A 12,419-nucleotide genomic window follows, 5' to 3' on the forward strand; every position below is an offset into this window, starting at 1 on the left:
AGAGAGAGAGAGAGAGAGAGAGAGAGAGAGAGAGAGAGAGAGAGAGAGATTATCGAGTATCTGAAAGCACGGCGGCAGTGAAAGAGAGCTTTCCGCGAGTCACAATTCATTGTCGATGGTTTACACGTAACTTTCACGCGCATGAGCTTGTGTGTGTGTGGGTGTATTGATTACATGCATATTACCTTTCCACGTAATCTGTTTTAATTTCAAGGACTTTTGGCTCGCGAGGAGCGCACGCACGCATTCCGCAACGACTTTGTTTACGTCATTATGAGCAAGAACAATCTTCAATTTTTGGCAACTCCGAATTCAATTTGGTCACGTCGCAACTGCGTTTTTCGCGAGGATATTAGAAGCGAATAATTATCGACGTATCAGCGCATACACGACTGGAATAGTAAGTTCTGAGAAAGGTATATCGTGCGCGCGCTTGAGAGAGATAAAAATCGCCCCCAAATAATAAACTGTAGAAAATTGATAATGAACTGTAGAAAATTAATTAATGACAGCGTTGGATAATAACTAGTTAATCAGTTAAAAGTTAAGTTAATACGTTGAAAAGTTTTAGCTTGACTTGTAATTTGACTTGACTTTATATCAACTGTTAGTTTAAAGCAGTTAGTTTAAAATAAATTAACTTTAATTCTCTTATTAACTTTTTTATATAAGATACTATCAATATCAAAATCATTGCTAACAATGTGGAATAAGAAAAGTAAAAAATAATACCAGCAAAACTTTTTTCGTCTCTTTAACAGTTAATGTTCTTTTCTTGTATACTTTGCAGTCGGTATTATTTTATATAAAAACCAACTTTTTTTTCAATATGTCATAATTTTAAAATAATTAGAAAATTAAATATGTAAGAAATATATTTGCATAATTCAAACTTTATATCATAACTATATTAATTCAATTATAACTTAACTTTCAATTAAGTTAGCTTTTGCTTGTATAAATTTAACAAAGTTAATTTTATAAGCCATTAAACTTAACTCTTGCAACTGAAAAGAAATATTAGAATTACTAAAAAGAAATATTGGAAATATTAAGAAATAAAAACAAATGAAAGATTAGAAAAGAATTAATGAGAATGACATCTCTAATGATAAAATACAGAAATACAAGCGAATCTTCACAGTCTCTACTAGAAAAATGATCACCTCGAAATCCTACACGCATATTGATTCGTATGGTCGCGGAAGTAAAATGCGGATGAGCTCACCTCCAGGATGGATTCGAGAACTGCGTCCTGCATGATGGTGGTTCTCGTGGAGGTGGTAGTCCCGAGAGCGGATCCGGTGCCCTGCAGCTGCGGAGGTGCCGTGGAAACGCCACCTCCAACACCACAGCACTGCAACATCCCTGAAGTCTGAGACCCTCGCCAGTCTTTATCGCGGTCGGTCCCTATCGATCTAGCGTGTGTCTAGGAGCTATCTTAATTAATTGGCGGCCTTTGCGCGCGACTTGCCGGGTCGCGCACCACGACGATCCCACACACGCTCAACAGTGCGACTCTAGTGCAGTGCGAAAGGGGATTCTTATTTCTCTCGGCACGTGCGTGGCCCGCTGCGGGAACGAGTCGAAAGTTGCCCTCGTAGCTCGCAGATACGGGGCGACCTCGCGTTTAAAGGGGACCAACGCTCGCTCGGACCGGTCTCGTCGGCTCGTCGCTAGATATCGGATCATCCTAGGAGGAAACGCACGTTTTTGGGACTCGACGATTTCGTGATATCGTGCCAAGAGCTGCGGCTATTCCGCCGTAGTCTGACTTTCGGATATTCAGGATACCCGGGGCCGGGAGTATGGTAACGCTCGTGGTTATCGAAATATTCTGCAGTCGATGCTTTTTTCGTTCGTTCGTTTGTTCAAACACGAGCGTGTGGAAGTCAGCTATAAGCACCAAAGCAGAGAAACAATTAAGGAGTCTCAGTCATATTCCATGAAGATCCGCGGAGCATGCTCGCGCGACACGAAGATTTCGTGAAAAAATAAGGAGACCGATTTGCCTTTCGGTTATGTCGTTTTGTGTGAAATATAAGAATACTAAACGTATTTTCCTTCTGTTTCATGTGAAAAATAAAGACACCAGACCGATTTTCCTCCTGTTTCACGTGAAAAATACAGAGACAAACCGATTTTCCTTCCGTTTTACGTGAAAAATAGGAGACCAGATCGATTTGTATCTTTGGTTGCGCCGTTTGCGTGAGAAATAAGAGAACTAAGTGAATCTTCCTTCTGTTTCATGGGGAAAATAAGGAAATCAGGCCAATTTTCTTTTGGTTTTGTTATCTCGGTAAAAAATACGAAGACCAGACCGATTTTCCTTTTGTCTCACGTAAAAAATAAGGAGACCAGGCCGATTTTCCGTCGGTTTTGCCGTTGGCGTGAAAAATAAGAAGACCAAATCGATCATCTTTCTGTTTCACGCGAAAAATAAAAATATCGATTTTCCTTTGGTTTTGCCGTTCGCGTGAGAGACAAGTGGACCGAACCACTTTTCCTTCTGTTTCACGTGAGAAATAAGGAGACCATTAAATAAGGAGGCCGATTTTCCTTCGATTTTGCCGCCCGCGTGAAAAATAAGAAGACCACCGCCGGCTTCGAGTGTATTCGTAGTTTCGCGTAGAATTCATCGCGAGAGTTCATTATTAAATGAGAAGTTCCGCTGACGCGATTATTGGCAACAGGTACTCGCGCGAGCCGTTCGATCGAGTTTGCAATCCGCCAGGAGATTTTCGCTTCGTGCACGACGATCGCTCGAGTGCGCCGCGCAACGAGCCCGACCGCCGCCGAACTGCGTGCTTCACACCTGGCAGAAAGTAAGGTGTATGTATGTATGTGTGTGTGTGTGTGTTGACTGTACGAACGCGAGTTATTATCAGTTGTCACGTTATAACTGTACTACCGTGCGCGAGATTTCGCGTTAATAATACGTCGCGTGCGAGCGAGTTTCGCTCGGTTTTTCGCGCGGAAAGTTTGCGCGATCGAGAGAACACCATACGCGCACAATACACACACACGCGCGCGCGCGCGCGCAAACACACACGCACACACATGGGCGCAGACACCGCACACCGGCAACGAGGATCTCGTTAAATCTACATGTCACGACAAGTGGCACGTGTCTCGTCCGAGGCGCATCAGTCGGCGATTTGCGCGCGACGAGAGTCCCTCCAGCTCCGTTATCTCGCGCCCGTGCGCCGAGATAAAAGCGCATTTAACTTCGCCCCACGGTCAATTGCGCCCACCGATCGTTCCCTCCGTCCCTTGCCCCCACCTTCGACGCGAAGGATCAGATATAATCGTCACACAGAAAAGAGAAAATTACTGTCCACTTGAAATTAATATGTTCAAATTAACGATTATTGTTTCAAACAATGACACGACAGTGTCTGACGGTTAATGACACACCCGTGCTGCGCTGGTAGAACTCACGAAACTGAACACTACACGAAATTCCCCTACTATCTCGCCAACAACCACGTGATATTAGGAGTTATTAATCAAGGAAGATTGGTGAGTGATCACGCGCGATACGATGAATGAGCTGTGATGACGACTTGTGTGCTTGTACATCAGATCGAATTGAAGTTTTCTATCATTTTGCAAATCATCGCGTGGACTTCTGAGTTATTAATCAAAGATGATCGGTGCATGGATCGTGTGCGCGATAATCGCACTAAATTCCTTCAGTTGGCAATTCAAAATTTTACATGATTGTTTGCGAAATGGAACTTTATGTTCAGCTCGACGAGTTCTACCTGCACACAACTCGTGCGTCATAAATTGTCAGACATGCTGTACGATCTTGTCAGAAGAATTCTGAAATCTTGGATTTCAACACACAATGTTATAATTTTATTTGGGTATTATAAGTCTCGTGGTAGTGCATGTGATTATTTTCATGATAATGATATGTTCTTTTGGCATTCGAAAATATTGTGTTCCCAATCCAATATTTCATGCATTCCACACACATACACACATATACATACATATACATCCATGAAAGAATCATGTTTGAAGAAAAAATAAAAAACTTTTCTTTATTCAGTCATATGAGATGCATTAATGCAGGTAACTTATTTTCATTTAACGCTGTGTGATCTCATTTTAAGATTTACATGTCAGAAATTAAGATATTTTTTAAACAAAAATTTTCTTTCTTCTGTGCATTTTTGACGAGCGTGACGCGGAGAAACATGAGTGTTGAAGTCGTCGATTACACGTGAGGCGATTCCGCGAGAGAAAGAGAGGGGGAGGGGAAGAGGGAAAGGGAGAGAGAAGTAGAGAAATTGAGCGAGTAAAATTCACAGCGTCCGCGAACTTTTGATTAAGATCGTTCGATTCGGTGTGTATCTTGATGGGGAAAATTTTCAATGTAAGAATTTAATTCGCGAAGAAAGTCACGAAATTGCATGTCTGCGCCTGCGGAGCGGGATATCCGTGACCGAAATCCGGAATGAAATGGCGCGCGCGGCGTGATTTGCGTGAAAAGAAAAAAGGAGAGAAAAAAAGACGTGCCGTGGAAAACTGCTGTCGCGCGCACCGTGCAATCGCGACGATAAAAGCGCGAAGAAAATACACCTTGCTGAGCCTTGACCGGCCCCCCTCGTCTTTCTCATTCTTTCATTAGCTCCCTATTAACGTGACTTAATAATAGCAACACTCCCGGCGTGCGCGCGCGCTTTTATCTTTTGATACATTTAATTGCCGCGCATTCTCCCGCTCTTTGTCCCTCTTTCTCCGGAAGCTAACGAACACAATGAGAGCGACGATCGGGAAATTATCCGCTCTTCTGACACACTGGAGCTCACACCGTGTCGCGCGAACAATCGGCGACGCTGTTACGATGTAACAGCGCGCGCGCGCGCGCACACACACGCACACACATAATACACATACACACGCACGCAGAAAGTGCGTGTCAAAACGCGATGAATAAAACGATGACGCGTATCAAAAGACCAGTTAACCTGCTGCCGAGATAACATGGAGGGTGGGAAGTGGAAAGGGTGGACTGGTGCGAAAATTGTTCTGATGCGCGCATAAAAAATGGTGACGCAAGCTCGTGAGCGCATATTAAGGGGATGCCATTAGGTGAAAGTATCAATTCCCGAGCACGTACACGATTTCTGAACCTTCTTGCTGCTTTGGTCTTCAAATGCGAATATTAAAATTTTTAATATAGAATATATATATATTATTATATGTATTTTTTATGTTGCAAGTTTAAGCATTTGTGTTTAAAGGTCGAAGCAGTAAGAATGTCCAAGATCAGATAGTCTAGGCGTTAGCACTCTTATCATACTTGAAAACTTTACATCACAAGATACTGTCTTTTTCCCGCAAAGTTCATGTCGTATTAATTGCGCAGAATTGCAAATGCTTTGACGTGATTGAAGCACGTGCAAAAATAAATTAGAGCATTATTCGATACAACAAAAGCGATACGACGAAAACTTTGAAAGTTAGCACGTCGAGCTGTCAGTTAGGGTAAATATTTAGCTGATACAACTTGCACATACATGAGTATTCAGGAAACTTTTAAAAAACATCGCTGTACCTTTATAACTAAATTTATAAGCTTTAAAATGTACAAAATATGTACAATAAATATGCAAAATGTCTGCAAGAAAATTTCTACTTGTTCGTAGTTACGTTTTCCGTTAAGTAGACCTAAGCAGTGCACAGTTATATAAGATATGTACACACGGCGCCATAGATGTCAAAATATTTCCTAGATCGAGAGTCACACGATTTTCGAACTTATGTGCGTACACGAATAAAGCTAAAACCATTACAATTAAAACCATAATAATCCTACCTTTGTAACTATCGATGTGACTTTCAGTCTCACAAAAGGCTAATCTGCTTTGTCTAGAGCCAAATAGATAAATTTTGCTAGCAATTGATCAATAATGTTTCAATAAGTACTGAGAGGAAAAATTACGTCTGCGTTCCCACCAGAGTTCCAAAAAATGAGATTTTGATTGCCCCATATTATGTCTTTGTCAGTGTCTTCACTTTGAAGGCCTTTACGGGGCCATTTTCTAGAAGTAAATAATAATTAAAATTTTAACCCGGGCCATTTGTCACATCGGTAGAGTACTGTTTTGATTTTAAATATCTTCCTAGTCACTTCGTAGGTTGTACTCCGATTTCCGAATTCCGATGTGCGCACTGCGATCAATGCTTGTGCTTCAGTCACTGCTTTCTAGACGAATTGCATGTGAATTGCCATAATTTTGCAATAAATTGCAATAAAATTTAATTATCATTTTGGCACTTTTAAATAGCCCCGTGAAAGTCTTCAAAGTGACCAAGCAAAGACATTGGACATGACATGAAGAAATCCCAATTTTCTCGAACTCTGATGAGTTCACAGATGTAATCTTCACACTTTCAGCACTTATTGAAATCCTTTATTGATTGGTGCCAAAATTCACTTATTTGCCTTCGAGCAAAGGAGAATAGCTTCTTGGCAGATGTCGTGTGTAAGGCTGAAGATCGTACAACTCTCGATTTAGTAAATGCTCAGGCATTTATGACGGCGTGTGTTAATGATGATCGTCTCTACGTTATCGATTGGACATATTTGGAGTTCGTCATTCACTTTGGCATCCCCTTAAGAGCGTATCACTCGACCACACATCACGCACAGGCACACACATACACACGCGTGTGATCATCCGCGAGGGAGGAGAAGCGTGACATTTTTCGGCGACCGAGACTGCTTCCGGTTTCCACTCCCACCCTCACACCCCCGCGCCCCTCATTCACGGTTATCGCTCGGCGTTTGATGCCGGACTTCTATATTAATGCCGAATTATCGATTTTATTCCGCCGCACGCGGTTGAGGCTCTCTCAGGTGAATACATCTTATCGCGACCGTCACTTCGCGGTTGCTCTGCGCGGCTCGGTTCGTTAACCCTTCGACTGCCGATACCGCCGCCGTCGGGCGTCCGGTAGTCGTCGGCTCCGGATAATCGACACGGGCCTATGTTCAGCCGAGCGCCGTCGAGAGCGAGAGTACAGAAAGGCAAAGAGCGGAGCATTGCGTGTTCAGGCGAAGAAGAGCGACGAGGAGGTCGCTCACAGAGAAATGTTGCGAATTTTCCGTCAACGAGACATGTATAACGAGATATATCGCGACTCTCTAGCGGCTGTCATTGACACGTGTCACAGAGCACTCGATATCCTCGTGCTGACAGCTCGCTTCTTCAAGTTCATGCAACTCGGAGCCGAGAGAAGCGGTGTCGACCTGCCATGTCGCGCCGATTTCGGCCTGGCCCGCGTCAGCACGGCGGTTTCGTCGTGTACGACGTTCACGGGGTCTCCGGGGCACCGGGAGGCGGCGGTCAGGTTATCGCGAAGAGCGAGTCACTCGCGGGAGATCAATACCGCGAGTTTCATGGGGCTGATAACAACACCATGCCGGACGGAGAAATCAGCCCGAGTGCTGGATCACGAAGGTGGACGAAGTCGAGGCCGTGGTTACACACCAGCCGAGGAAGCATTCCAAGTCAAAGCAGTATGTCTCGGACAAAGAGTGAGAGAGAAAGATAGAGAGAGAGAGAGAGAGAGAGAGAGAGAGAGAGGAACATTGCAAAGCGAACGGCGGCAGAAGAGACGGAGGGTGGCGGGCGAAGAAGCGGGCGGCAGGCAGCGAGGTAAGAAACGAGAGTGGCAGGCACTAGAGCGATAAGGAAACGTCAAGACTTCCTACCGGACTCCGGCTGGCAACGTTTCGACCCAAGATGTGGACGAGGAGTGCTGCGTGAGCAGGCGATATCGAGGAGCACCGATGGCGGACGAGATAGCGACTGATATATGAAGATAAGCAGGTGGAACGAGAGAGAGAGAGAGAGAGAGAGAGAGAGAGAGAGAGAGAGGAGAGCGAGAAAGAGAGCAGCACTCTCGGCCGTGGCGAAAACGGCGAGAGGAGAGCACCGTCGTTTCTCCGCTGGCACTGCACTTCCGCTCACTGAGACAGTCCAAGAATCCCCGGCGATGACTCGGAGAGGCTCGGTCGCTTCCGCGTACGAACGACTCGGCGAAAGTCCGGTGCGAAATCAAGCCCCTTAGAGCGATACCTCGAGTCGGAAGTCGCGGCGATATCAAGAGGGTAGCAAGGTAGTGGCGGGGTTATCAGAGGGGGACGGGGAACACCAGACTCGGGACGACTTTCCCGGCGCGGGCACGGCTCGAGTGGTCACGGTACTGCTTATTGATCTCACTAAAGGGCGAAAGGTACGTAGCGTACATGTGCACCCGGTGCGCACCAGACACCACTGCACGGCGGCACGTAGTGCAACCATTGTCACGAGCAACGGTGGCGGTGACGGCAACGACGGCGGCGGCAGCGGCGGCGGCGGCGGCGGCGGCGGCGGCGGCGGCGGCGGCGGCGGTGGTGGTGGCGGTGGCGGCGGCGGCGACGGAGGTGGTGGCACCGACACTCCGCGATTACCGTCCGCCATACTGGTGCGCTGTCTCGGCACCATCGCCGTCGTCGTTGTCGTCGTTGTCGTCGTTGCCGTTACGTTTTGATTACTAACACTTGCGGGGAAGGCCGTCACTGTGAACCCCGACACCTCGGCGACCCGCCAGCGAGTCAACCACGCTGAAGAGAGGGTGCTACACTCCCGAGGATACGCGGAGTTGACGTTCACGGCCACAGCCGGGGATCACGTTCCTGTACGCGATATTCTGCACGCGCGTAGCACAGTAACTCACTCGTTCCCTACTCGTCCAAATGTGTCAGTCGTCCAGGAGGTCGCAGGGCTGATGTCGGGTCCTTTCGTTCGCTCTATTCATCAAGCACTCGTCTCTTTCTCTCTCTCTCTCTCTCTCTCTTTTTCACTTGCTCTTGCTTTCGCTCTCATACACACACGCACATACACTCTCTCTCTTTCTTTCGTTCTCTCTATCACGCTCACTCTCACCCCCGCAGCAGCTTCCACTCTATCTCGTTGTCGCGACACTTACGATGACCGAGTCGAAGGGATTGTGGCAGGCCAGGGCTGCTGCTGCTGATGAGCGAACTCCTCGGGACTCGCCAAGCTTTTTCACTCGGCTATCATCCCGTACAACCCCCAAGATCTGCTCGGCCGTGGAAGGCAGGCAGGGCTGTCGGAGTCGGGGGTAGGGGGTGATGGTGGTGGTCGCTTGCCACTACCGGGGGGCGAGAGGTGGGGGTAGAACAGCCCGTGTGGGATGGAGGTGCACCCCTGTACGGGGGTGCAGGGGACGCAGGGTGGACGGGGATGGTCGAAAGGAGAGGGTGACGCGCGCGCGACGGTGTGAGAAGCGCCGGAGGAGCGGTTGTAGGGGCAACAGAGGCTCGAACGGTGAGGAAGGGGGCAGGGACTCCCGTCACCACCAGATATGGGTCACTCAGCGATCGATGTCGATATAGAGTCGCTGTATCGTCGGAGTCCGTCGCACGATCTCCCTTACGTCACTTCTCGCTCGCTCTCGCCGGCTTGGCGGGGGTGGACGGTCCCTTGCCCCCGGCGTGGGGATGCATGCCGGCGGCTCATCGATGGCTCGCTCGCTCGCTCGCTCGCTCGCTCGCTCGCCCGCTCGCCCGCACGTTCATTCGCTCGCTACATTATCTTCGTTCGGGGGCGGTTAGCCGCGACGATTCGCGCGCGGCGTTAAAGGGTTCGATCGACCGCGCCAAACATGGCGGTTTCGTTGGCGGCCGATACCCTGGAAGTCGGGCGACTTGGCGAAATGGTTCGCGTCGCGGCTACATGGGGGTGTAGCTTTCACAAAAGACCAATCAATACGCAAGAGGTGATCCTACGAGGTGATCTCTTTCTCCCTCGCTTTCTCACCCTCTCTTTCGTTCTTCTTATTTCCGCACTCACACTGTCTTACTCCCTCCTGGTTTCCTCATCTCTCTTCTTTCCTCTTCGCTGACTTTTACCCGCCGTCTTCAACCCTCTACCTCTGTTCGCCCGTCGCTTCTCCCACCGCTCGTATTTCTTTCACATTTATCTAGCTCTGTTCTTCGACTCCCTTCCATTCGTTTCATTCTAACCTGTCGTGCCTTCTTCTGCCGTGCGATTTTTCTCACGTGAACGAACGGCCATCATGAAGAGGTGGCACAGGGAGGAGGAGGAGGAGGTGGAGGAGGAGAAGAAGGAGGAGGAGGAAGAGGAAGAGAAGGGGACTTGCGAGGAACCGGCGGATAGTCTAATTTTAACTTAGCGGAGAGTACACTGCGTCACACGCACGCACGCACGTACGTATGCATGCACGTACGCACGTACACTTATCCAAAATTCCCCGCACAAGAAGGACGACGGCACCTTCTTCCCTCCCTGAAGCGATTTTGCCGGATTACCAGGAGCGTACTATCCCTGTCGCACGGATAATCTAAACGTTCTTCTGGCAAGTCGTCGATTTTGCAGGCTGATCATCGGATCATTATCTCGGTAGTTCCGCGATAGAGAACGCTAAATTTTCGCGCTACTCGATTATTCGCTAGCGTGATCTCTCATTCGGTATCTGTAAGCCGTTTCTGTAATCTGATTTCAGGATTTAACGACTCAAAATATTTGAATACAGGTTGGAAAACTGTGTTGTTACGATTCTACGTGATAATATTTACTTAAGGATAACGAGTCGTCATCGACAATGATTTAATCAAGCGCGTTTTGGTTGAAGAAAATCGAGTTCTTGGTTCTTACGAGCTAAATTCAGCTTTTCAGAGTCAGCAACTCGATTTTCTTCTGCCAAGATGCGTTTAAAATCGGAATCTAAACTAGAATTTTTGTAAAAGACTATCTTAAAAAAACTCTGACGTTAAAAATCTCAGAGTCTGTGAATGATGTCTGGAACTGATAATCTGAAAATTGATATTTCTACAGCCATAACTATGATCGTCTTAAGATCGTCTTAAGTGCTAGAAAAAACAAGGCATCGTCGTTACATGTTTCTATATTTTTCATTGATATACTTATTGGTACATTTGATCAAATGTAGGATTGAAATGTTTATCATAATTTTCTTAATTCCAAATAAAACGATTTGCACACTAATATCTAGTGTTTTTGCTCTATTTCGTTGTCGATTTGAAACTTTTATTGCGTTTAGAATAACGTTGCGCAATAACGTTTAGAAAATGCTTTATTGCGTTTTAGAATAAATCCTGTCCGTGCAACAATTAATATGGATAATACGAAAAGGTGGTACAGACAATCGATGTCGAAACGGAGAAAAGAGTACAAAATGAATAAGATTACATTAACTATACTCTCTCATACTCCACAATACGAACAAATGAATAAAGAGTAATACCTTGGTAATTGTGTTATTGTCACGTTAATGCAATCATTCGTTGTTCTCGGCGCGTAGAATGAGATTTCCCTCGGCTCCTACGTCGCGTCGCGTCGCGTGCGTCATTTGTCAAAGGGATTACATATTTATTAATCCGACGCGCATCTCTCTCGCCTGCGACATCCGTGCATCCCTCTAATCAGGCAGACCGCGCGAACACACGCGCGTCTATTTCATCCGCGCCGGCGAGATCATAGTGGCGCGATGGGAGCACCGGCGGCGCCGCGACGCTCATGGTCTCTCGTCAGGACTGCGATTCAGGATTGAGCTCGACGCCGCGCAGGCGTCCGCTGACGTCACCACGGCTTTAAGGTGCGGGGTGTTACACGCTTATCAATGAACGTACGACGCCTATACGACGAGTATACCTGTTCTCCAGCGCGGCGCCCCCAGCGAACACACCCTCCAATCCTCCCTTACTCGCCCTTGCGGCCGTGCGCGCCCTACGTGCTCATTCTCGCTGGTAGCCTCGCGCTACCTGATCGCCGTTCGCCGTTCATCGGTCAGGTCAGGTGTACGAGCCGGAGATGAAGGTTGCGACACCACAACTTGTCCACGAGCGCGCGTTGCGCTATCCGCAGTGTGGCGGACAAGATTTGCCTGTTCGATTTTTTAATATTTCCAATGGGAAAGGAGGGTATGACTTTTAGGCGATTTGGGGACCGCTAGGTGAACGCAAATTTCCTGTTTTTTCCCGTAGAATAAAAAAATCGACCTTAAAATTACGTTAAGTAAAGGGAAAAATAGTTATAGACATATAAACGTTGATTTTCTCTGAAAATCATGCATTTTCCAATACTATCATCTTAAATACCTTTGACCTTTTTAGAGGTGCTAAATCTCACGTTATATAGGAGACATTTTCTCAAAACTTGATAATGATATGAGAATATACTCTAAGCAGCAGAGAAAAAGCAGCTGTCAATCGGCCGAAATGGGCAACTAATTCCGAACTCTGCCTTAAGCGGAGCGATTTGAGCGGCGAAAGCTACTATAATATATGCTCGAGAAGAGGCTTCTTATATGCTTTCGTTTATTAATGCCCTGTATAATCCTGAAAAAGC

The 12,419-nt window shown here is 46.9% G+C and overlaps 2 protein-coding genes across 15 annotated transcripts in view; one reads left to right on the forward strand and one right to left on the reverse strand.

Moving 5' to 3' along the window:
- LOC116845031 (RIMS-binding protein 2) overlaps positions 1–9,135 on the reverse strand; it is a 45,328-nt gene extending 36,193 nt beyond the window's left edge. For 6 of the 13 annotated variants that reach the window (XM_032817274.1, XM_032817277.1, XM_032817276.1 and 3 more), the window contains exon 1: positions 1,229–8,250. In XM_032817274.1, the coding sequence (XP_032673165.1) occupies positions 1,229–1,366 (138 nt within the window). In that variant the 5' untranslated portion in view covers positions 1,367–8,250. Of the gene's footprint in view, positions 1–1,228; positions 8,251–8,742 lie in introns of those variants that run through there. The other 7 variants (XM_032817280.1, XM_032817281.1, XM_032817269.1 and 4 more) reach the window with 7 other exon arrangements.
- The window catches only part of LOC116845034 (alpha-tocopherol transfer protein-like), a 20,547-nt gene continuing 15,784 nt past the window's right edge, over positions 7,657–12,419 (forward strand). Inside the window, exon 1 of one of the 2 annotated variants that reach the window (XM_032817292.1) lies at positions 7,657–7,679. The gene's annotated coding sequence lies outside the window, so the exon portion shown is untranslated. Of the gene's footprint in view, positions 7,680–8,569; positions 8,704–12,419 lie in introns of those variants that run through there. The other variant, XM_032817291.1, reaches the window with a different exon arrangement.

This window comes from Odontomachus brunneus, unplaced genomic scaffold (genome assembly GCF_010583005.1).
Source record: "Odontomachus brunneus isolate Ranch 3 - 2012 unplaced genomic scaffold, Obru_v1 Obru_scaffold_049, whole genome shotgun sequence".
Lineage (NCBI taxonomy): Eukaryota > Metazoa > Arthropoda > Insecta > Hymenoptera > Formicidae > Odontomachus > Odontomachus brunneus.